Below are 25895 nucleotides of genomic sequence, written 5' to 3' on the forward strand. Positions count from 1 at the left end.
GCCTCCCCGCGCCTCGCACCGCTGGGGTCCGCGTGCGCACGCGCGACCACGGCGGGGGCCGGGCCTCGCGCCCCTTCTCCTCCTCCTCCGCCTCCCCCATCCTTCCCCCTCCTCCCCCCTCCTTCCCCCGTCCTCGTCCCGGCCCGGCGGGGGGGGGGTGGTGGTGGAGGCCGTGCGCCTGCGCGGAGCCGGCAGTCCGGCAGGGCCGCAGCCGCGGGGTGGCCGGCCGTTGCCGTGGGGACCGTGGGCCCGTCCCTTCTCCGGTCCCCTGCCCCGCGCCGCCTCCACCGAGACGCGGAGGACGACCCGGACCCTCCTCTCCCGCCCGCCCGAGCTGCCGCCGGCGACCGGGCGAGAGGCGGTGCCGCTCCCAAGATGTCGCAGACGGCCATGTCCGAGACCTACGGTAGGAGGCCGGCGGGGCGCGGCGGGCGTGGGCGCGCGGGGGCGCGCGGGCTCGGGGGGCCGGGGGCCGGGGGCGCGGGGGCCGGGGGCGCGGGGGCTGGGGACGCGGGCCGGGCTGTGTGTGGCACTGACGTGACCTGCTTTTTCAAGTTTCCTCCCGCCTTCCCTCCGCGCTCGCACCCGTGGGGTTTCCCCTTTCTTCGCCCAGTTTCCTTGGCTCGGGGTTTGGGAAGCCAGCTCCAGACTTTCCTCGGCGAGGTTGTGCCCGGCGAGGATGGGAAGGACTTAGGGCGACGCCTGCATTTCAGTGTGTTCCCCCAGTCTTCCAGCGTGACCTTTCCTGGTTTGGAATTCCTTTCTTTGCCCTGGGATTACAAGGAGAAGTGATCGATAGACTAATCCACGCCTTCCTTCGGAGACCTCTCGCCTCATTCACTGCTGTTTCTCAGTCGCTCCAGCTTTTTAGTCCTTTCTGGGTTGCATTACGGCTATTTATAAATGTGCCTTTTTGAAACCATAAACACCCTGGAAGCAGAGTCCTATCTGTTTAATCTTTGCTTCCCCTAAAACAGCCACCCCTGGAGGGGTCTCCACAAATAATTTTTGAGTAGTGGAAAGCCTTCCCAATTCATACACTGTGTTTTTGTTTTGTGGTGGTTTAGCCCTGCGTGGTAAGAACAAATACTACCCTACACGTCTCGTTTGCGCCAGGCTTGAGGAGGTGTTTACCGGCCTCTAATCACTTGTTCAGATGTGTGCATCCTCAGATTAAGTCTTTGATTGGGAGTTTTACAATCCCAGGGAGAGGTTCGAGTTCAAAAGCGTGCACCTGATCTCGGATCACTTGTGCTGGCCTTGCTGTGCTCCTTTCACAAATAGGCGAGGAATGGCGTGATGGAGCCGGCAGGTGCTGGGAGGCGCTGTCCACACTGCGGGCCGCACAACAGGCGTGGTTCTCTTCTTGGAGCATGCAGTCTAGTGGGGGATACAGAGTTAAGGGCATCATGAACCTAAGAATGAGTAGTTAAAACTTCAGGCAGGAAGGAGTTCTGAAGGAGCGTGATTTGGGAAAGAACGTTAGAAGGAAATCTGACCCAGACTGGGGAGGTAGGAAGCAGTTCTCATGGCTGAACAGCAGATACCCAGGCCCAGACAGCCACGGAGAGAAATGGAGTTCCAATAAGGGGAGCCTAAACAGTGGGACAAAGGTGAGGGTGCGGCAGAGAGGGCCTTTGGAACATTTCCATCTTTCTTCTAAGAGGGGTGAGGTCTCATTTGCTTCACCTTCAGCCCCTCCTGTGACTTGTGCTTGCCCTGTTCTTGGTGCCATTGGACATTACATCTGTTCCTAGAAGAGTTAGGAAACCCTCCAGGAAGTTGATGGCAGTTTTTCATGTTGTCATTGCTATACATGGACCTGTGCACCTATGTGGTCTGGTTCTCCCTATAGAGAACCACAGTCAGAGAATTTGTAAAGAAAATACATTTCTCTAGCAATTTTCAGCTGTACTTTTGCTTTTCTTTATTTTCAAGTGCTCCTTACCCCACATTTTTTTTTTTTTTCTTTAACCTGGAGCCTTGGGGGTGGTGGTGGTGGAAAGTCTAAATAAGAAAACCAAGCGAGGATTATAAATTAGTAAGAAAGGACTGGAAGACTTTGGGAGATAAAGCTTTTTCATTTATCTTATATGAAATAACCTTGATAAAATACCACGCATCTCTACTTGACTTTAGACACAGTTAACTGAGCTCTTGAACATCACGGTTTGACTGATTAAATGATGATCCAAAGGCTTTTTTTTTTTTTTAAGCTTTTTTTAATTTACTTATTTGACAAAGATCACAAGTAAGCAGAGAGGCAGGTAGAGAGAGAGGGGGGAAACAGACTCCCCACTGAGCAGAGAGCCCGATGTGGGGCTCGATCCCAGGACCCTGAGATCATAACCTGAGCTGAAGGTGGAGGCTTTAACCCACTGAGCCACCCATGTGCCCTGATCCAAAGGCTTTAATCAACAGTATTCTTATGTCATGATACCTCCCAAGTACATTTTTACTTTTTTACTTGCAATTTTATCTTCCCCTCTAATAGAGGTAATTTAGAGGAAACTAATGGAATAGAGAATTAGTTTTAGAAACAGCAAATGTGGTAGTTGAAATTGCGGACCTAAAATAAAAATTTAAGAACCAACCAAAAGTCCTAAAGTGTCACCTTCACTTATCACTGACCATATTTGCACAGCATTGTTCCCCCAAAGTAAAACAATCATTTGACTCTTAGATAGCTGGCAAACGAATGTGTGCCTAACCTTTAAACTCCTTTGTGCTCTAGGGTTATTTTTTTCTTCCAGAAAAGGAGGCTCTGTGTAGCTCAACAGGGATAGGATGAAAATTAAAGAGCCAGTGCTTACAGAGTACCATTTATGAGCTATATCTACCTGTTTTTTAGCATGTTAAGGCAATATTTCACCTTCCATAGACTGAGTAGCAGTCAACATTTTGTTGTCTTGAAACTATATAACCATATAATATTGAATACTGTATATAATATTGTAATACAAAATTGAAATCTTAGATAGGTTTCAGATTGAAACCCTGGATCTGAATATCTCTAAACTGAAACAGTGTTTCTCAAATATTGTTAGATTCACTGCACTCTTAAAGCCTTGCCAGTTAGTGTGGCTTAGAACTTCCTGAGGAACTCCAGCCATCTAAGACTTGGGAGGTCAGAAATTGGCCCTAAATAATTCCTGACACCAAGACTTTGAGACAGAATTAACAAGTTGAATAGGTAGTACCAAGCAATGATGGTCAGAAAGGTGCTAAAAAAATATAAATGGTGCCAAAAATGCTAGGGAAGAAGAAAGTAAGGGCTAAAGCGGTCTACCATTAGGAAAAATCTCTGCAGTTTGGAGTTTATGCTTCCTACAGTGAATACAATTTGTGAAACAGGAACACAAATGGTGAGTCTTGGGCTGATTTTTATTACAATATAGTCTTAATATTTTTATTTTGTGCTTTATTTTGAAAGCACTATATTACAGTACTTACCACGTAATTTGGAGAAACATCAAGAGATTTTCTTTTAGGAATACATCATTGTTGATGGTTGTGGTTTGAATTGTATCCCCCCAAAAATATGTTCAGGTCCAAACGCCAGGTACTTGTGAATGTGATGTTATTTGGAAATAGGTGTAATGTAATCATGTTGAGATGAGGTCCTGTTGGGTTAGGGTAGGCCCTAATCCAAAGACTGGTATTCTTGTAAAATGAGAGAAATTTGGGCATAAACACATGCAGAGAGAATGTGATACAGAGATGCAGGCTGAGATCACCAAGGATGGCTCGCCACCACCAGAAGCTAGGAAGAGGCAAGGAAGGATCCTTTCCGGGAGCCTTCTGGGAAAGTATGGACCTCCTGACATCTGATTGCAGACTTCCAGCCTCTAGAACTGTTAGACAATAGGTTTCTCTCATTTTAAGCCCTCTGGTCTGTGGTATTTTGCTATAATGGCCCTAAGAAGCTAGTACATAGGCTTTGATAGTTAGAATATGACTCGTGGAGAATTTGGGGCTTAATAGGTGAGGCAGAGGAAGGAAGATATTTTGGGCAAAGGAAGTAACATCTCTAAAGTTACGTGGAACCAATAAAGTATTAAGTAACTTACTGTTAGAGAAATCGCCAAGACGGCCGTTACCTTAATATCAGAAAAGACAGGGCGTGTAAACAAGATCAACAAAGGAAGTGTATAACATCAGGATAAAGAACATTTCTCTAAATTGAATGCATTTATTATGTTTAATGTTTGTATTTTTCTTTTTCTCATTTGCTGAAAATGGATGAACATTTTAAGAACCAGAGTTTGGGGAACACTACAGCAGTGGGTCTCAAACTGATGGGCCCCTGAGTCCTCTGGTATGTGAAGACACAGGTTCTGATTCAGTAGGTGTGGGGTGGATGAGGTCCCGCACTTGATCAGCTCCCAGGCCAGGCAGGTGCTGGATTGAGTATCAAGACCCTGTGCTATATAATGGCTCCAATGCCATAGACGTTTGAAAATACTGTTCTTTAGAAAAGCAGAAGTTGCTGATAATTTTTCATGGTCATTTGAACTATAAAGGCTATCAGTCCTTGCCAGTGGAAACAGTTTGGGGAAAACCTTTGAATCGTCTGTGTTTTGCAGTGCTTTTCTCTGTCACTGCTTTCTCCATCAGTATGATCTCGATAATGGATATGTCCTGTACATTTGAAGAATACTTTTTTGCTTCTCTGTAGCTGCGAATATAATTTAAAAGCTAAAATGACATGCAAGGTACTGTTATTTAAAGGATAGAGTAAGGCAAAAGTAGAGAATAACCTACGGTGGCACTGTAACACATAAATCAAATAAACACTGTGTAACTGCAAAGTTTCTTCCTTTGTAATCCCCCCATAAACTTCCCAAACTAAAATAAATTTACGTGGAGAGATTTGACCGATAGCAATACATCCCTGATAGCAAGGACTTTGACACCCGGAGAAAGAATGCTTTGTGGCGCAGCCATAGCCAAGAGCAACTCCTCCACTCAGAATGGTCAACCCTTGTGTGACAGTACTCAGTTGTGTCCGTCTTTGGATTCTTTCTATTTCTCTTGTGTGCTGCATTTAAGTCTTAAAAAGCAGCGAATGATATTTAGCTATAGGGGGAGGGTAGAGTATTCATGAAGTCCTAATACATTATGAACGAGAAGATGTGTTTTAAGAGGGAGGTTTGTAATGTTTCAAATATGAATTTTTAATCATGTAGAAAAACATTGGGAACTTTAAAGCAAAGCCTCTCCCGTGTTATTATTATTATGTGTAATGTGCTCCCTTAGTTACTGTCCTGTTTCTCTTGTTCATTTGCTTATGCCTGTTATTACAGGAGTCCTCAGAAAATAAATACTACATTTTGGCACTGCCTGTGGGAACTTTGCATATCTTTTTATTTATTTATTTATTTTTAACTAATCTCTACATTCAGTATGGGCCTCGAACCCACAACCCCGAGATCAAGAGTCACACGCTGTACTGACTGAACCAGTCAGGCATCCCGGGGACTTTGAATATCTGTTTTATAATTTGGTTAAATCTCAATTGTGACAAAGAAAATTTTTCTCTCAAGATGAGACCATAAGTTCTTTAAAGGCAGGGGATTGCTGAGGTGACTTTCTGTCCTTGGTGTGGTGAATGGCTCCCAGACACAGCCTTCAGAGACTGCTGAAAGCACCTTTGACTGGATTCCATTCGAGAGCAGCCTTTTTCCTCTACGGTACAGAATTTGAAACAAAGACCAGGTTAATAGAAAACCCAACTTTAAGACGTAGTCTTCCTTTCATTATGGTAGAAGTCAAACAGTTTTTACATTGTGTGTAATATAAATGCAACTAATTAAAACCCCTTCCACTGCCTTTGGCTTAGGTCATGATCTTGGGGTGCTGAGTAGAGCCCAGCAAGTGTCTGCTTCTCCTTCTCCTTCTGGCCTCTCTCTCTGCCTCTCACCTGGCTCACTCTCTTTCTCTCTTAAACAAATAAATAAAATTTTAAAAGAAAAAAAAAAAACCTTTTTCCATAGACCACCTTTGCTTGAATTGAAGAGGTCACACAATGCATCCTTTAAGAAACAGATTTCCCTTCTGAGGCTTGGACTCTGGAAGCAGTTCCCAGGGTGTGGGAGCAGAGAGCTGGAGGTCCTTTCCGGGCTTTCTGGAGTCACAGGGCTTGCGTGCTGCTGCGCCGTTGAGCGAACCCAAGGAGGGAACATGTTGATCAGTGGGGGGAGTTGGTCAACGGTGGAGGTGAATGAGCTGTGGAGGCAGGATTTGGTGTGTCCATCAGGCACATTGTGGGGAGACTGGCTTCCTGCTCAGTAGCCAGGGGGCTCTTAGGAGCAGACAGACCCCTCCTGTGGTGGCAGATGATTCAGGATCTGAATCCGTGGCCACTGAACACTCAAATGGCCGGTATTTGGTGGTACCTGAGTAACTAGTGGGGGATGAACTCCCCTCGCTTGAAATCCTTGCTTACCTAACAACCTTTTGATTGTAAATTGATTCTCTGTGACCAAAAAATAGAAGAATTTTTATAAAATTATGCTTAACAAGATTTCTGTTTAATAGATAATAGGTGATTAGCTTTTTTGATCATTTTATCAAGTGGAATGCTTTCCACTGCAGGGGGTAGAGAACCCAACTAAGTATGCGGTAGGTAATATGAAAAAGTTTTGTTTTTCAAATAACTATAGATGAGGAGGTTTCAGGATTGGCTGATTAAGAAGCTCAGCTGTATCAGCAAGGACCTAAGTGCTTCCCATGTCTGTCCTCTAGCTAGCTCTATTGGTGTCATTCCCCTTGGTGACAAAATAGCTGTTCCTTGTAATCTTTGTGTGCCTTCCCATAGCCATGGACAAAAGGAGTTCTTTGCTGCGTTTATGGAGTAATAGTCCTTCCTGTTCATCTGGTTGGGCCTCATGGGGTCAGGTGCCTACCCCTAGGCCAATTATGTGGCCAGGGTAAAAAGTCGCACTGTTTAGCCTAAGCCTGTATGTATTTCTAACCAAGTCTCTGGCTCCAAATGACCATAATTGGCTTAAAATAACCAAAACCTGTCTCCAGTTTTGGGGTCACGTTCCCCTGTTACTTTGGCTCCTTGCGGGAGTAGCCATTAGGCAGATAACCTCTACTACAGCAGCATCTACCACAGTCTCCAAAAAATGCACAGTTTCAGCTGTTTGTTCTGGGTAGTGATCTTCCTGAAAATGATGGACCTAAGTGTTCCTTCACGACCCTCTTCCTCCAGTGAGGAAGTAGGCAGAGAAAGCAGCCCAGCAGTTGAGAGAGCGTGGGCCTCCATCTGCCTTGGCTACGTGCACACACATCAGAGTCCCTTGTCTTAGAAAAACTGAAATTTCTCTTGTCGTTTTATAGACACGATATACCTACAGGTGTTCTTAGTTCTTATTGTCTTTGTGAATGGACTAAAAACACGTGGTGTTTTGAAGACTGACAACCCTCTTCAGAGTCACTGTGACCATGATAATACTTTGGGGGCAAACAGAAGTTGGCTATTTGGCGACTGTCATTTTTCCGCTTTTCATATATTAGCACCTTGAGTAACTCGTCATAAATACGTATGTAATGTAGGATACTCTACCTGTATGAGAATGAAGTCCATATTCTTTATATTCAGTTCTGTAGAGACATTCGTAAGTTGAGACATTGCTAAGGCTTTATTAGTAAATTGATATTAAAGTGTCTTTTGTTATTATGCACACAAGTTCCTTTCAATGTTTACACCTATAAAAGCTTGGTCAGTTAGAGTATTTTCTCTGGCATGTAGCATACAATAATAAAGTGAATTTTCCCTATTACATTGTCCTAAGAACAGCATTATTTCTGGCTGTTGCATGATTAAACAAGCTTTCAGAGTGTGGGCTGGTTGAAGAGTCTTCTGGTGTTAACCTCTGGCTCTGTTTCCCTGGTTATACCAGAAGTTGTTCCTCATTGAAAAGCTGTTGGTGTACAGAGGCTGAATTCTCTTACCTCTAGATGAAGGGCAACATTAGAGCAGTGTGTACACAGAGTGCTCTGTGGCGGTGTCTCCGATCCTTGCAACTGCATGAGGTGGACACGGGCCCACTGATGGGTGAGGAACCTGAGAGGTCCAGTCCTGGAGCTGGGAGAGGTGGAACCAGAATCTGGACTCAGATTTGCCCTGCCTCGTGTGCCCGAGGGCAGTCAGGCTGTTACTCGGGTTCTCTGTCTTGTATAGAAATCTCCATAGAATCTAGGGTCAGTGGTGACCCAGAATAAACATTCCCACTGGATGTCATTGCTTTAGTGCATGTTCTGGACAAGCGTTGGACATTTAATATGAGTCAGACTTCGTCTCTGAACTCAGCATGAAACTGGGACACAGGGAATAGCAGGGACTGAAGTGTGGCCCTCCATACCAACGCGGAAGAACTTCACCGTCGATGAGGGACACTTTCCCAGATCCCTGTCATCTCTGTGTGTGTATCATTGTCGTCTCACAATCTGTGTAATTGCAGATATTGTTGTAGAACTTGAGACTTGCTTCATAGTCACAGTTCAGAAAGACAGCATTCTGTGTATGTATCCTCAAATAAAAAACTAACTGTTCAACTTGTCTCTTTTAATTACGCTAGTTGGAGTGTTCTCTGAGACATTTCACAAACCACTTTTCCCTTTTTTTTTTAAGATTTTATTTATTTATTTGACAGAGAGAGAGACAGCGAGAGAGGGAACCCAAGCCAGGGGAGAGGGATCATGATCTTGATCATGGCTGAGCAGAAGGCGGACCCTTAACAACTGGGCTACCCAGGCACCCCACCACTTACCCTTCTTAATACAGTTTTATCCTCATGTATCAGAATCAAATGAAACATTGTACTCTTTAAAGTATCTAAACTTGTTTCTTGCTGAAGGGTAATTGTTTTTATTAGGTTTCTTTGTTTCTCTGTACTGACCTGGCTACTGACTTCCTTTTTGGGACAGTTTTCCACTTCAGGAGCATTATTTCTTTTTTTATATGTCGTTATATCATGTGGAAAACAACTCCGAACTTGCAGTTGCCGTGCTGGGTGGCTAACCAGGCTCAGTCATGCATGCACACACCTGGCCCACAGGAGGTTTGATCCCGATGAGGCCTTCAGCAAAATTGCAGATGGTGTCCCTGACCTTGAGCAACAATCAGAGTCTGTGCTGCAAATGTGAAATCCACGGATGTCACCATTCCTCTCCTCTGGCATTTAATTCAGGCTCAAGCAGACCAGCAGAGGGCCAGAGTTAGGCTTTGCTGTTACTCCTGCCTACCTTTCCTTATTTTGCCTGACACCCTCCAAAGGCCACGTGTTCCACTGCTGCCCAACCCTTCTCCCTTCCCCAAGCCAGTACTTGACCAAGTTTCACAGTGCAGCTCCTCTCTGACCAGTGTGCCAGAACATTTTTTTCTCTGAAGGGCCATCTTCTGTTGCTCTACTGGCTCCTTCTCTTTGCTGTTGCTTGATGACCTTGGGGTCATTCCATATTCTGCGGGGTCACCTGGTGTAGGGCCTCACTCTCCACTCCCACTCCTCACTGCTCCTGGGTGACTGCCGTGTCCCTGCAGAGCGGTCAGAGCGCGGCTCAGTGCCCGGTTCCTAACTTCTTCTCTGCTGCCCCCACTCAGGTTACTTCCCTGGCAGCTCACATGTTCCATTCCACTCATTCCCACCCAGTCTTCCCTGGAGCTCTGGCCTCCTGGGCACCCCCATCCCCTCTGCCAGGTGATGAGCTGTCCCCTCTCCAAATAGGACACCATCGACCTTTCCTCCCACCCTTTCCTTCTCCATCCTTCAGCTGTAGATGCTGCTTCCCAGCCTGCCTTGCCTGCTGCTATATGGACAGAGCTCTCTTTCGATTCAGTTCTGTGGATTAACCGTCTGCTTCCGAGGGACTCTCAGTAGTACTTAGCGATCCTCTCCCTTCCCTGGCCGTCCTGCCCTTTCTCTCCACCTGCTGTTTTAAACCTTCACTAATCTGCTCAAGCCCCTTTTCTCATGTCTGGTAGATGAGAGGGAGGGGGAACAGGCCCTGCTGGGGAACCGCATCTCCTCCCCTTCCCTGCTCCAACCCCGGAAAGTGACTTAACCTCATGCTCTCCCTTGACCCTTCTCTTGTAGTCGCAGAGGCAAGGACGTCTCTCTTTGTGTCTGGGACCAGTCCCTGCCTCCTGCTTTGGCCCTCATCCCTCGAGTTTTCAGACTTATACCGCCAACCATCCTTTCTTTTGCTCCTGGTAACTTACCAGTTTGCCTGCCTCATGCTCTGCAAGCCCCCTGCACACCCGTTTCTTCATCCTGTCACAGCCAAGCTTCTGGGAAGGGCTGCCGTGCTTCTCATCTGCAGCACCATCTTCAGTCGCAGCCAACTGATTTTACCTCCGCCTTAGGTGAGACTGAGCTCGCGCGGGGCCCTGGGACTCGGACCTAGCGGACACTTGGCACCTCCGCCTTAGGACTGCTTCCCCACATCCCTACCGTGTTGGCTCATGGGCATTTTAAGTTCAGTCTCTCTGAATCTGCAGTCATTATTTTGCCATAAAATGGATTTCTCCTTCAGTGTTATCTCCCTTGCTGGTGTCACACACCGGCTGGAAACCACAGAGTCCTCTCAGATGACCCCACTGTTCCCGCGTGACACATTTCTTCTGCCAGGAAATGGAACGTGGACCGAATCCTGTGGTCAAGGCTACACACCTCTGCCTCCTTTCTGACCTTTGGAAATCTGAAAAGCCAAACTGTTGTTTGTGGGAGAAACTAGGAAGGCAAAGGCCATCTTGTCTACTCACTATGACGTCATTTTCTGGAAGATTCAAGGTCGTCATTGGCAATCAATTGCTGAACAAGTGTGCTGTGCTGTTAGAGTCACTTCCTGGCTCATTTCCTGGTCAGTGGTTGCCTTTACTCTCAGGACCTGGTTGTCATTGTGCCTCTGGCTCACTGTCCTCCTTGGATATGCTTCTAATCGGCTGCAGTCTGGGAAGTTGGTGCTTCCTTGAAATGAATATAAAGAAATATAAAGACAAGTCAGTAATGAATAAGTTTTCTCCCAAAGACTGAAGCCTTTGGCTTTGTGTTTAGCTGTTTCGGTTGGCTTGGAGGCCGTTTGTTCCTGATCTGTATTTTGTCTGTGTTCCTGAATGGTCTGACCTTTTTTTTTTCCCCCTTTTGCTTCCATTTATTGTACTTTATTTAAGAAATCCTGCCCTTCCCCTTCAGATGATGAATGAACTTTCAAAATTTTGCCTTTTACACTTGCATTAATTTACCTGAAAACAATATTTGTGGATGTTTTCAGGTAGGGGTTCAACTTCATATCTCTGCCCCACGTGGATACCCAAATGTCCAGCTGTTACTTACCAAATTCTCTGTTCTCTTCTCCCAGGCATTTGTGATACCTGATCAGTCATAAATAAGTAGGCTTGTTTCTGGGATCTCTACTCCATGGTCAGTGTCCATCTTTGCCTGAATGGTTGACTTAAATAGAAACACATTTCTATGTATTTGATAGCTTTCCCTATTATCTCATTTAAATTTCTCATGGAAAATTAAAAGCACATTAATAGCATATATTCATTTCATTTTTTTCTATTTTGGGATATGGTCATTCCCCCCACCTTCTAGCTTAATTCATGCTGAGGAAACCCTCATCAGGTGACTGTAATTATCACAGATTGGAGTCAAATAACCTCTTTGTGATTTAGAGCCTTAAAGTTAATACCCGTTATAATAAAACCACATCAAATTTGATGTAAGTAGACATAAGTATTTAACTAGTTCACATTAGGTTATCTTCTTGTATAACCTTTCTGTAATATGGCTGTTCACCTGCTCCTGTTAAACCCTTTTGTAGCTGTGAAGCCCTGCACACTTAATATATGAAACACATACTCTATATTTGATATATGTGTCATTCAACTTCAAGCAAGGAAAGAGAAAAAGAAAGTCAAGCTAAACAGATTATCAAAACAAAATAAATCAGTAAAATCAATGCACATTCTACTGTACCCACAGAGACGGGGGCATGAGGCCAGCAGACCTCAAATACCTGCTCTCTGAAGAGAGAGCATCAGGCTGTACCCCTGACCTCCAGCTTGAAGGTGAGTGCATGGGGCCCCCATCTCCTGGTGCTCAGCTACAAGGAGGTCTGTGAATTCCAGACCCCCTCAGAAAGAGGAGGGGTATCAGCTGCAAGTCTCATACAGTTGGCTTCTTCTCACTACAAGGAGGAATTCATTACCCATCGTGGTGCTTGGTTTTATCTGCGTTAGCCAAACACAGATCTCTCCGCACAAAAAATATCACACCGGACAGCTTGGCTGCTAACGCGTCCTCCTTCCTTCTGCTCCATTTCCTGCCTGGAGCCCACCCTGTGGTGCTTCCTCCAGGTTAGGACTGTCCGTAGTGGATTTATAGTCAGTGTTGGATATTGTCTCCTCTTCTTTTATTTCTTTTAAAGCTGTTGATTTTGAGATAATTATAGACCCACATAAAGGTTTAAGAAAAAATACAGAGCTCTCCTGTGCCAGTTCCCTGATTCCCCCAGTGGTAACATCACACAAAACTCTCCTAAGAGACCACCACTGGGTATCCACAGGGGGATACCACCGTCTCCGAAGATAACACCATATCGGTGTGGCCGCAGCTGCAGAAACACACATTTCCGTCCCCACAGAGAGCTCTCCTGTAGTCCCTGGGTAGGCACACACTCGTCCTTCCTGGCAACCATTACTGTGTTCTCTATGTCTGTAATCTCGTCATTTCAGCAGTGTCCTTAAATGGAGTCATGCATCGCATCATCTTTTGGGACTGACCATTTCTCTGGGGATCCCTCCAGGTTACAGCATGTACCGTCAGTTCATGCCTTTTTCCGCTCAGCAGGATTCCTTGGTTGGATCGTATGAGACTTTGTTCACCTGTTGAAGAGCATCTGGGTTGATTCCAGTTTGGGGCTCTTGTGACTAACACTACTATAAATGTTTGTGTACAGGGTTCTGTGTGAACATAAATCTTAATTTTTCTGGGATAAATGCCTAGGAGGACAATTGCTGAGTCATATGGTAGTTGCATGTTAAGTTTTTTAAGAAACTGAACTAATTTCCAAAAGTGTGTTCCACCGGCCGTGTGTGGGTGGTAGGATTTCTGAGCATCCTTGCCCTCATTTGCTGTTGCCGCTGTTTTTGATTTGAGCCATTCTGGGAGTTGTATAGTGATGCCTCATTATGGTTTTGATCTGCATTTGCCTGATTATTGGTTAATGGTGTTAGAAATAGTTTCACATGCTTACTTGCCATTTGCCTATGTTTTTCAGCAAATCTCTTTCCATGTAGAAACCATTTTCCAGTTGGATTGTTTGAGTTTATCCTGTGGAGTTTTGAGAGGTTTTTTTTTTTTTGTTTATTTGTTTCTGTTTTTGTTTTAAGTATACAATCTAAATGCTAGTCCTTTGTTGGATATATATATATTTTTTTAATTTATTTTTTATTTATTTTCAGCATAACAGTATTCATTGTTTTTGCACCACACCCAGTGCTCCATGCAATCCGTGCCCTCTATAATACCCACCACCTGGTACCCCAACCTCCCACCCCACCGCCACTTCAAACCCCTCAGATTGTTTTTCAGACTATGGACTCTGGATATATATTTTTTGGTCTTTCCTTCCTCTCTGTAGCTTATCTTTTCATTCTCCTAACAAAATTTTCTTAAAAAAAAAAAAAAAAAAAGAAGGATTTATTTGAGAGCGTGTGTATGTGTGTACACAAGCAGGAGGTACGGAGGGAGAGGGAGAGAGAATCTCAGACCTTGCGCCAAGCACAGAGCCTGACATGGGGCTTGATCCAGTGACCCCAAGATCATGGCCTGAGCCAAAACTAAGAGTCAGATGCTGAGTTGACTGTGCCACCAGATACCCCCAAAATTTTCTACAAAGCAGAAGTTTTCAATTTTGACGAAGTCCAATTTATACCTTTTTCTTTCTCTGGCTTGTCTTTTGGAGTCAAGCCTAAGAACTCTTTGCTTTTCCATAGATACTAAAGATTTCCCCCCAAATTTTATAGTATAATGTTTTGCCTTTAAGTCTGTGACCTATATTGATTTTATTTTGCATAAGGTATGAGACTCAAGTCATAGTGTCATTTTCTCCCTTTATGGATATCCGGTTGCTTCCTCTCCATTTGTTGAGAAGGCTAAGTTTCTGGCATGGAATAGTTTTTGCAGTTTTTGTTTTGTTTTGTTTTGTTTGTTTGTTTGTTTTTAAGATTTCATTTATTTATTTGAGAGAGATCACAAACAGCGGGGAAGAGTAGAGTAAAACGCAGGGCACCCAATACGGGCCTCGATCCAAGGACCCTGGGATCATGACCTGAGCCAAAGGCAGACGCTTAACCAACTGAACCACCCAGGCATCCCTGGTTTTGCCGTTTTAAATTCTGTTGATGACTTAGTGTAGGTCTGCTGCTGGGTTCTCTGTTCTGCTCCATCGGTCTGTGTGTCTCCCAGTGTTGATACCATACAGACATCATTATTGCAGCTGCATAATGAGGTTCAGATCAGGTGAAGTGATTCCTTAGCTATTCGAGTTTTTTTGTCTTTCCATATAAACTGTAGGATAAGCTTGTCTATGCCACAGCCTTACCAGAATGGTGATAAAAACTTCATAAACATGTCAGTTTGGGGAGAATTGACATCTTTTCTGTGTCTAGTCTTCTAATCCTGGAACACAGTATATCTCTCCTTTATTTAGATTTTGTTTTTGTTGTTTTTTCCGCTCAGCATTGTATACTTACTAACATTGAAGTCCTTCATGTGTTTTGTTAGACTGACACCTAAGTAAATGTTTTTTTAAGATTTTATTTAAGAGAGAGAGAGCAGGCGTGCTCCCACAAGCAGGGGGCGGGAGCAAAAGGAGAGGGAGAAGCAGGCTCCCAGCTGAGCAGAGAGCTCCACACAGGACTAGATCCCCGGATCCCAGGACCATGATCCAAGCCTAAGCCAGAGGCTTCACTTAGGTGCCACCTAAGTGTATTTTCTGAGTGATTGTGAGTGGCATTATATTTTTAATTTTGATGCCCACATGTTTGTTGTTAGTATTAGAAATACAGTTGATTTTTATATTCTGTAATCTTGACCTTGAATTCACTTATGGGTTGTAGGAGATTTTTGGTTTGGTTTTGTTTTTTGAGATTCCTTGAATTTTCTTGTATACAATCATATTACCTACCAATATAAACAGTTTTATTTCTTCCCTTTTGATCTGTGTGCCTTTGTTTCCTTTTCATGTCTTATTGCACTAGCTGGAACTTACTATGTGGTATTGAAAAATAGTGGTAAGAGCTGACATTCTTACTGTGTTCCTGATCTTAGGGGGATGTAGTCTCATCATTAAGGATAAGGTTAGCTGTAGGAATTTTTAAATGCTCTTTATCAAGTTGAGGAAGTTCCCCTCTGTTCTTTTTTTCCCCTCCTAGGGAGTTTTATCACAAGCATGTGTTGACTCTTGTGAAATGCTTTTTCTGCACCAATCTCACTTCCCTTTTTTAGCCTATTAATATTGATTTTGAAATATTGAACTGGCCTTTCACCTCTGAAATAAAGCCCACTTGGTCATAGTGTATGATTGTATTTATAAATATAAATAATAGTGAATTCTATTTGTTAGTATTTTATTAAGTACTCAGAGATATTGTTCTATAGTCTTTTGTTTCAATACTGTCATCTGGTTTTTGGTGTCAGTGTAATAATAAATATAAATTATATAAATAAAATTTTCAATATTTTTATGCTATGTAATATGCATATATGTAATATGTTACATAACTTAATATCTACTTAACACATACTTATATTAGCATATTACTTGTATATAGCATGTGAAACATCTTTAATATGTCAAATATATAATGTTAAAATTTTTAAATAAAAACATATAGTAAATTAGGTAATAATAAATACCAGCTTCCTAAAATGACTTGGGAAGGGTTTCCCCTTCTGTTTTCTTAAAGAGGTTGTATAGAATTGTGTTCTTTTTAAAATATTTGATATAATTCTCTAGTGAAACCATCTCAGCCTGAATATTTTTTGTGAGTTTTAAAACTAACAATTCAATTTTATTAATCACTGTAGGGCTCTTTAAATTTTGTCTGTTTTATGTTGAGTTAGCTGTTGTACTTTGTGTTTTCAAAGAATTGACCTGTCCCATCTAAGTTGTTAAACTAATGTATGTGGAATTATTCATGTTACCCCTTGGTTATTTTTTTGATGTCTGCAGGGTCTGCAATGATTGCTATTTACTTCCTGAAATCAACTGTTTGTGTCTTCTTTCCTTTACTTTGTCAGTCTTAGTTGTATAAATGGATTAAAGGTAACCCTCTATAATAGCCCCTATTTTGTTTTCTTCTTCACAGCAAGCTAGGACATTAGTTCAAAGTCTACCAGCACTACACTAAAATTCTTACACCCTAGGTTGCTTAAAATACAGCCCAAATAAGTAATATTTTTAGCCATTTAGAGACTTCCTGCTTTGCATACCCTGTGAAATTAACACTCACCATCTGCTAACCTTTGATAAACAAACTCAGGAGCTATTAAAGACTTCAAGCCGCTGGCTGCCCCCCAAGCTGCTGGGTGACATCGTGTGGACACATAAAGCCTCTCTCCAGACCCTTCTCCCTCAGAAGTCCCCTGCCGTTGTCCCCTTCTGGGCACCTCGTCTGGAAGCTCTCCTGCCGTGAGGGATGTCCCCTCCAGTGCAGCCTGTCAGAGTGCTGCCCAAAGGAAGTGGTGTGTGCCGTCTCCCAGCCATGTCTTTTTCCTGGCTCGGCCCCTAATTCCTTGAACTCGTAACAGTTTTGCCAGAAGTTTATCAGTTTTATTGATCTTCTCAAGGAGCCAGCTTCTGTCTCATGGATTTTCTCTCTTGTTCTTCTATTTTCAGTTTCATTGATTTCTGCCCCTTTTTATTTCCTTCCTTCTGCTTGCTTTAAGTTTATCGTACTCTTCTTTTTCTAGGTTCTTGAGGTAGGAATGTAGATAATTGACTGACGCTTTTTTCCTAATGTATGCATTTAGTGTTCTAAAAAGTTTCCGCTCAGCAGTGCTTTAGTTGTATCCCACAAATTTTGATAGGTTGTAATTTATTTTCCATTCAGCCCAGTATATTTGTTTGCTTTCACAGGAGACTTCCTTAAATTGTAGATTATTTAGGGGATCCTGGCTGGCTCTGTCAGTTAAGCCTCTGCCTTTGGCTCTGGTCGAAATCCCTGGATCGAGCCCCACATTGGTCTCCCTGCTCAGCGAGGAGTCTGCTTCTCCCTCCCCAACAGCCCCCCACCAACTCATGCTATCTTGCTCGCCTCTCCCTTGCTCTCAAATAAAATCTTTTAAAAAAAAAGAGAGAGAGAAATCATAGATTATTTAGAAATATGTTGGTTAGTAGCCAAGTATTTGGAGATTTTCCTGTTGTCTTCATATTACTGATTTCTACTTTGATTACATTTTAGTTAAGAGAACACATTCTTGTGAGATTTCCATTCTTTTTAAATTTGTTGGAGCTTGTTTTGTGGCCCAAGGTATAGTCTAACTTGATAATGTGTCTCATGGGTCCTGGGAAAGAGTGTGTTCTGCTCTTGTTGGTGAAGTATTCTGTAAAAGTCAGCTAGATCGCTTAGGTTTGCTATGATTTTTTCCTTCTGTATCCTGCTGATTTTTTTCTCTAGTTCTCTCAGTTGTAGAAAGAAGGGTGTTGAGGTCTCCAACCGTAATTGTGGATTTGCCTGTTTCTCCTTTTAGTTCTGCCAGTTTTTGCTTGACATACACTTTATAGCTCTATTTTATTAGTTTCAGGTGTGGGTTCCTGTCTTGCTGGTGGATTTATTCCTTTATCATTATGTAATAATCCTTTTGGTCTCAGGCAATCTTCCTTGCTGTGAAGTCTGTTTTATCTGATAATAATAATGCTTTCCTTTGACTAATGTTTGCATGATACAGCTTTTTCCATCCTTTCACTTTCAGCCTGCCTGTGTCATTCTAATCGAAGTGAGTTTCTTGTTGACAGCATATAGTCATGTCATGATTTTTCATCTAATCTGCCAGTTTTCGTCTTTTAATTGGGATATTTATAGTTTCCATTTATTGTAATTATTGGTATATTAGGACTTATTTTTACCAGTTTTTAACCTGCCCTGTTTTTCATTTCTTTTTCCAGTGTTCCTGCAGTTTATGTGAACATTTTTAAGAATTCTGTTCACTTTATTTATATTTTTGAGTATATCTCTTTGTATAGGTTTTTAAAGGGTTGTTCTGTGTGTTACATTATAAATACATTTCACAGTCTATTGCTGTCATCATTTTCTCCATTTGAGGGACATATAAAAACCTTGCCTTCTTTTACATCTCTTTACTGTGTCCCACCTTTGATATAATTGTCTTAAATGTTTCCTCTCCTCATATTTAGAAACACATAACTGTTATTCTTTTTGTTTAAACAGCCAGATCTAATTTAGAAAGCACAATAGGGGAAGAAGAAAAGTCTATTGTATTTATGCTTTTTTTTTTTAAGTTTTTATTTAAGTAATCTCTACACCCAACATGGGACCCAAACTCATGACCCAGAGATCAAGAGTTGCCTGCTCTTCTGACGGAGCCAGTCAGGCGCCCTTACTTAGATGTGTTTTTGTTTGCCGTGTTCTTCCTTCCTTCCTGACATTCTAGGCTCCTTTTATCATTCACTTTCTGTTCAGAGAACTTCTTTACCTCTTTTAAACATGCTTTTAGGATTGGTCTGTTATGGACAAATTCTGTTAGAGTCCCCCCACCCCACCCTGCCCCCAAGAATGTCTTGATTCTCCCTCCATTCCAGACGGTCATTTTCACTAGATACAGGATTCTGGACAGAGAGTTCTCTGTCAGCCCTTGAAAAATGTGCCGCTTTCTTCTGGCCTCTGTGGTTTTTTGATGAAAAATCTGCTGTCACTTGAATTATTTTTTTTTTCTCTGTAGGCAAGCCATCATTTTCTCTGGCCTGTCATTTTCTCTGGCTGCTTTCAAGAACTTTTCTTTGTCTTTAGTTTTCAGAAGTTGAGTTATGATGTATGTTGGCATAGATTTATTTGGATTTGTCCTCAGCTTTTTGAATCTGGATTCCTGTCTGTTGCCAGATTTAGAAAGTTTTCAGCCATTGTTTCTTCAAGTACTTTTGCAACCTTACTCTCTTTTTCCTCTTCTTTCCTGACTCCAGTGATACAAATATTAGAGCTTTTTTTTTTTTTTTTTAATAGGATCAAGGGTTCCTGAGGCTCTATGCATACATTTTCAGTCTGTTTTCTCTTGGTTGTTTAGATTGGATATTTTCTATCATTTTGTCATCCAGTTCACAGATTGTTTCCACTGTCCCTTCCATTTTGCTATATTTTTCAATTCTAAAAACACCATTTGGTTCTTTATATCTGTTATCTCTTTGATAAGATTTTCTCTTTGCCAAAGGTTTGTTTTTCATTTGTTTCAAGCATGTTTGTATTGTTGAAATATTTTTATATTTAAAACTCTTTTAAAAGATTTTAAGTTGCTTTAAAATTTTTGTCATCCATTTCTTTTTTCTTTAAGATTTTATTTATTTATTTGTCAGAGAGAGTGAGAGAAAGCACACACAAGCAGGGGGTCAGCTGGCAGAGGGAGAAGCAGGCTCCCTGCTGAGCAAGGAGCTGGATGTGGGACTCAATCCCAGGACTCTGGGATCATGACCTGAGGTGAAGGCAGACACTTAACCGACTGTGCCACCCAAGTGTCCCTTGTCATGCATTTCTGATATTTCTGTCATTTGGGCATTGGAATCTATTATCTTTTTTTCTTTCAGTTTGAGAGCTTGCTGGTTCTCAGTATGTTGAGTGATTTTTCCTTGAAGCCTGGACATTTTTTATATTATGTTACGAGACTTGAGATCTTTATTTAAATTTTTTATTTAACTGGTTTCCATTCTTGGGCACAACCTCGTTAACTGCCAGGTGAAGGTAGAAGTGCATAGTCCGGGTTGGGCTTCCGTTGACCTGTAGGTGGAGGGAGTGCTCCTTGGTACTGCTTGGTGGGGCCAAGAGTGCTCATGTTCCACGTCTCCCACACCACCACCACCACCACCACTGGGGCTTGGGGTCTCTGCTGAAACTGTAGGGAGGGCTGGGGGCGGCTCATGACCAGCTACCAGAAATGAGAGTCTTGGCTCTGTGCTGCTACACCACCCTGCTGTAATGAGGTCCTCCGGCCTCCCTGGGGGGCATCTAGGCTCCCCACTCAGCCTTTGCTCGTGTGGGTCAGGGTGGGGTCTCAGATTTTCCTGTGCTGCTTGGCTGCAGTAGAGCCGTTGATGTGTAAAAGTTTTTTCCTTGCTAGGCTGCCCTCACCTGGCTATACGACTACATAGAGCAGCGTTGGGGCAGGAGGTGGGTGGGGTGAGGCTTTTTAAGATCTTCACCCATTGCCATTTGCAGATTGCCAGCTTGTTCAGCTCCAGGTCTAGGGTATGTGAGGCGAAAGGAAAATCTGAAAAACTCACCCGTGTCCCTTCTCAGGCCCCAAGGTCCCTGGCCAGTCTGCCTTCTTTGCTACACTTTCAAAGTCTCCTTATGTTGCCTTTATATATACTGTCTTGTGTCTTAGGTTATACTGAGCGGGAAGAAGTATTTCTGTCTCAGCTTCTGGAAGCAGAGGTATACCTTGGTCTTGAGTATAATTTTTGTACATTGCATTCTACATTAGAGAGTTTTTGGTTTTGTGCTCCTCCTCTCAACACTGTGATTATCTCACTGCCTTATTAGGATAAGGAACCTAATTTCCTTTGGGATAAGGAACCTAATTTCCTTAACAGGAATTTTTCCATTCTTCCTGATTGCCTTTATAGTCTTAGTTCTTCCATTTCACTATGGGTCACAGTTATTTTGGATCTGATAGTCCCTTTAATTTTAATTCTGTTGAAATTCTGAGGCATGATTTCTTTTAATGTTGGCTCTATACCGCATTCCCTATTTTCCTGTTCCCAAATACCAATTAGAACTGTATTGGACCTTTTCCTTTAATCCTCCATGTTGCTTAAACCCACACAGTTTCCTCTCCTCTCAATTCTTTGTTTGCCTTCTAGTAATTTTCTTCAGTCCCTATTCCAGTTAAATTTCTCATTTTTGCTGATTTCTTTTTTTTTTTTAAACCCATCCATTCACTATTTAATTTTAAAGACTGAAATTTTTATCTCTGGACACATTCTAGAAATCTACCTAATTTTTTCATATTACTTTATTCTTATAAATTTGGTTCCTTTTTTATGGTATTTGTAATCTTGGGTAAACATTTGACCCATGAATGACACAGGCTTGAACTGTACATGTCCACTTCACATGAATTTTTTTTTACAATATAGCAATGTAAATGTGTTTTCTCTTTATTATGATTTTCTTAGTAACATTGTTTTTTAGCTTGCTTTATTGTGAGAATACAGTATATAATATATAACATAGCAAATAAGTATTACTCTACTTACGTTATCAGTCTAGAGTGGACTAGTAGTCAAGAGTGGACTGTTAGTAGTGAAGCATTTGGGGAGTCAAAGTTGTATGTGGGTTTTTCAGCTGCACAACATAGGATGGGGGAGGGGAGTCGTGTCAGTGCCCCTAATCCCTATGTTGTTCAAGGATCACCTGTACTTTTTTAGGTTCTTTTTTTTTTTTTTTTTAATCAAACTCTTGGAAGTGTAATCCGTCTGCAGGTGGTGGACTTGTGATGGATTGTTTCCTTGAGTGTCTTGTAATTTTATATTGTGAGCTCATCTTCAAGGAGCTGTAAATGTGAGAATTCTAATTCTTGGGTGGAGCACATATCCTTCCAAAGTAATTCTTCCAGGCATCCTAGTCATGTCACTTTCATTCTTACTGTTGCTCAGTTCTTGATTTGGAGGTTCATTGTGCACATGTTTATGAAAATTTGAATTTCAAACCCACCTGTCTTACCAGCCCATGATTAGTCTTCAAAGGGAAATGTTTTTCCCATTCATTAAAGAGGCCAGGCAGAGTGAAAGAAATCTCCTCATCTCCCTGAGCTAGTGAATAGATGTTTTTCCTCCAGCCTACCCTTTCACTTCAGACCTAGTCTTGAGAAGAACTCAGAGTTAGCTCTCTACTCCCTCCTTCGCATGGGCACAAGCTCTTATGCTCTGTCCCATACACATTTTACACTCAATACTGACACATCTGGGCCCCTATTGCTTTTTTTCTGTTTCTTCTCTTTCCCAAGTATCTAGAATTTTCCTTTCTTTCCTAAAAGCTCAGCTATGCTTTTTTTTTTATGTGTATTTTATCCAGCATTTCTAGATGTTTGACCCAAAAGGGTTTTGAAACAAAAAGATTTTCTACTAAAGTACGAATACTTACCTGTTTGAGCTACAAGATGTAGAGTATGAAGAATTTGTTGGAGGGGCCCTGGGTAGCTCAGTTGGTTAAGCATCTGATTCTTGGCTTCAGCTCAGGTCATGATCTCAGGGTCATGAGATCAACCCCCGCATCAGGCTCTACACTAAGCAACTGAGTCTGCTTGAGATTCTCCCCTCTCTGCCCCTCCCCCTGCTCTCTCAGATAAATAAACAAATCTTTTAAATATTGTTGGAGGAATTTTTAACATATGGAAACTACACGTCTTCCTTGTCTTTTGCCCAGCAAGGTGTAGTTCAGTGGATATGTTACTCTTTTGTCTGTTAGAGCTTTGGTACAATCTAGGTAACAGTTACCATAATAAAGTGCATTTAAGCCAAACTTCCAAAGCAGAAAATAACAGTGGAACAAGAACCAAGCCAAAGTCCATGTCTAGATATGTGAGTTTTGTTCCAAGATCACATAGATTTGTGACACTCATCTTTCTGTATACATATAAAACATAAGAAATATTTCCATTTGCATATAGAAATTCTTTTCATTCTCAGTATTTGCTGTTCACTACATATTGGCAGCATCTCTATTTGGCTCTCACCTTTTTCTGTTGGCAAATTGTATGGTTGACTTTTGAGCAACAAAGGGGTTAAGGACACCAAACCTCTGCATAATTGAAAACCTGCCTATAAATTCTGACTCCCCCAAAACTTAACTCTTAATATTCTACTGTTGTCTGGAGCCTTACTGATAACAAAAACAATCACTTAACATATATTTCTGATGTATTATATAACATATTTTTACAATAAAACACGCTAGAGAAAAGAAAATGCATTAAGAAAATCACAAGGAGGTAGGCGCCTGGGTGGCTCAGTCGGTTAAGCATCCCACTCGGTAGCAGCTCAGGTCATGATCTTGTGGTTGTGGCACTGAGCCCTGAGTAGGGCTCTACCCCCAATGTGGAGTCTGCTTCACATTCTTTCTCCCTCCCCGTCTGTTCCTCCCTGCTTTTGCTTGCTCTCTCTCTCTCTCTCTCCAATAAATAAATAAAATCCTTAAAGATAGTCACAAGGCAGGGGCATGTGGGAGGCTCAGTCAGTAAAGTGTACAACTCTTGGTTTTGGCTCAGGTGTGAGCTCAGGGTCATGAGATCGAGCCCCTCATTGAGCTCCACACTAAGCACAGTTTCTGCTTGAAATTCTATCTTTCGCTCTCCCTCTGCCCCTTCTTGTGAGCACGCGCTCTCTCTCTCACAAATAAATAAATAAATCTTTTTTTAAAAAAGAAAGAAAATTACAAGGAAGAGAAAATACAGGTGCAGCTCTGTCCTGTAAAAAATTCTCATGTAGGGGCACCTGGGTGGCTCAGTGGGTTAAGCCTCTGCCTTCGGCTCAGGTCATGATCCCAGGGTCCTGGGATCAAGCCCCGAATCGGGCTCTCTGCTCTGCAGGGAGCCTGCTTCCTCCTCTCTCTCTGCCTGCCTCTCTGCCTACTTGTGATCTCTGTCAGATAAATAAAGAAAAAGTCTTTAAAAAAAAAAAATTCTCATGTATATGGAACCACTTAGTCATTCGAGGGCAACTTTACGATGTGTAGGGCTTTATATTTTAAATAGAAGAAGATGTTGAACAAGACTGAGAAATTCCAGGACTTCCATTTTAACCTGGCAATCTTAACCTTTGATTTCTTAGGTTATAAAAGCTGTTCAGTGAACATGATTGATTTGCCATGTTTTGTTTCATGTGCCTGTGTAGTAAAATTACATGATTTGCCACTTGCCCCATTTTTAAGTCTACAGTTCATTTGTATTAAGGACATGCACATTGTTGACAACCATTGCCAAAATCTATCTCCAGAACTTTTCCATCTTTCCACACTTACACTCATGTCCATTAAACAATACCTCCTCATTCCTCGCCTTCCCCAGGCACTGGCGGCCGCGATTCTACTTTCTGTCCCCGAATCTGACTAATCTAGGTACATTATATAAATGGAATCATACAGTGTTTCTCCTTTTGTGACTGGAATGTTTCCCTTAGCTAATGTCTTTTGAGGGTCAACCTTGTTGTGACATGTGTCAGAATTTCCTCATTTTCAAGGCTGAGTAACATTCTAGTGTATGTTTATGCCATATTTTGTTTATCCATTTATCTATAAATGGGTTGCTTCTTTTTGGCTGCTGTGATCATGAATGTGGCATGCTTTAAAATCATGCCGTAAGAAGTGTAAAACCTGATATAGTTAAATGCTGACAATTCTGATATCATTGTCCTGTAGGTTTATTGCCTGTAACCATGGGAAAATCGTGAGAGGATAAATAGGCTCGTCTCTGAGTGATGCTGAATATAGTTCTGAAGAAACAGGGCTAGACTGAATGTCAGCAAAGAAATAGGCCATTTGAACTTACATCAGGGAGAGAGGAGCCAGGGCCAGGAGAGCTTGGTCTGGGTTTGGAAAAGGTGTGTGGAGGTAACACTTTCACAGGTGCAAACCAAGGAACCGGGGACAGACCAGGGCCTTCAGGGCCACAGAATGAGTCCAGCAGTGGGGTTTGGGGGGGATGGGGGGCTCGTGATGGTAGGATTCTGATCAAGGTGTGAGGGGTGGGGGGGGGCATGGGTCCTCTGCAGCTCCTGGTCTCAGCAGAACTAAAGTTCTTTGCTAACAGAAGAAGCAAAATTAATCATTTAGGCCACGTGGGGCTACTGATGCTACATCATGCTAATTTAATTAAAATTTTACTGGAGAGTCTTCGTTTCCATTATATGGAAAATAATTTTCCAAATTTAATATATTACTCTGTGTAAAGAAGAAAGGAAGAATTCTTTCTACACTGAATGAGACAAATTTCCCACTTCAAATACTGACCCAAACTTGGCTTAAGCTGTCCTTCCCACAAGTTACAGATAAGGGAATAGAAGCAAGACCACAAAAAATCTTCAGGGGTGGGGGAAACATACCTGTTTTTAAAAAGAAGAAGGGAGTGGATTTCTCAAAGCCTAGAAGTTTCCCAGGGTTTTTCTTTTATACAGAAAACTCTTGAAATTTCTAGACTATTTTTGTCACTGCTTATACATATTTCTTTGAATAGTGACTAGCAAAGGGACAAATTTTATTCGCTACAAGAATAGTCTTCAAACTTCCGATATCAAAGGAAATTTTCCCAAGAACAGAGTTCAGAAAACTACTGAGAGTTGGCATATGTGCCCAATACCAAAAAGGTGAAAAGATGAGTTGCCTCTTTTTTCTGTTATATTAACAAGTAAGATTTTGCTAACTTTTTTTGATCATAGTCTAAGGACACCTTTGTAGCACATGTTTTAAAGTTATTTTTCATGATCTCTTTTTGTTTTTCAGATTTTTTGTTTAAGTTCTTGGTTATTGGAAATGCAGGAACTGGCAAGTCTTGCTTGCTTCATCAGTTTATAGAAAAAAAATGTAAGTGACAACAGATGGTCCATGTTTCATGCATGTCTTCCCCTGAGAGTGCTCTCTTGCTCAAATTTGTTTA

General features: G+C 42.2%; 1 protein-coding gene across 1 annotated transcript in view; it reads left to right on the top strand.

The window, feature by feature from the left end:
* The first annotated feature begins 210 nt into the window (after positions 1-210).
* RAB4A (RAB4A, member RAS oncogene family) overlaps positions 211-25895 on the top strand; it is a 46109-nt gene continuing 20424 nt past the window's right edge. The window contains exons 1-2 of the mRNA XM_044239282.1: positions 211-406; positions 25742-25822. Coding sequence (XP_044095217.1) covers positions 376-406; positions 25742-25822 — 112 coding nt within the window. The 5' untranslated portion in view covers positions 211-375. The remainder of the gene's footprint in view (positions 407-25741; positions 25823-25895) is intronic.

This window comes from Neovison vison, chromosome 2, assembly GCF_020171115.1.
Source record: "Neovison vison isolate M4711 chromosome 2, ASM_NN_V1, whole genome shotgun sequence".
In the NCBI taxonomy this organism is placed as follows: domain Eukaryota; kingdom Metazoa; phylum Chordata; class Mammalia; order Carnivora; family Mustelidae; genus Neogale; species Neogale vison.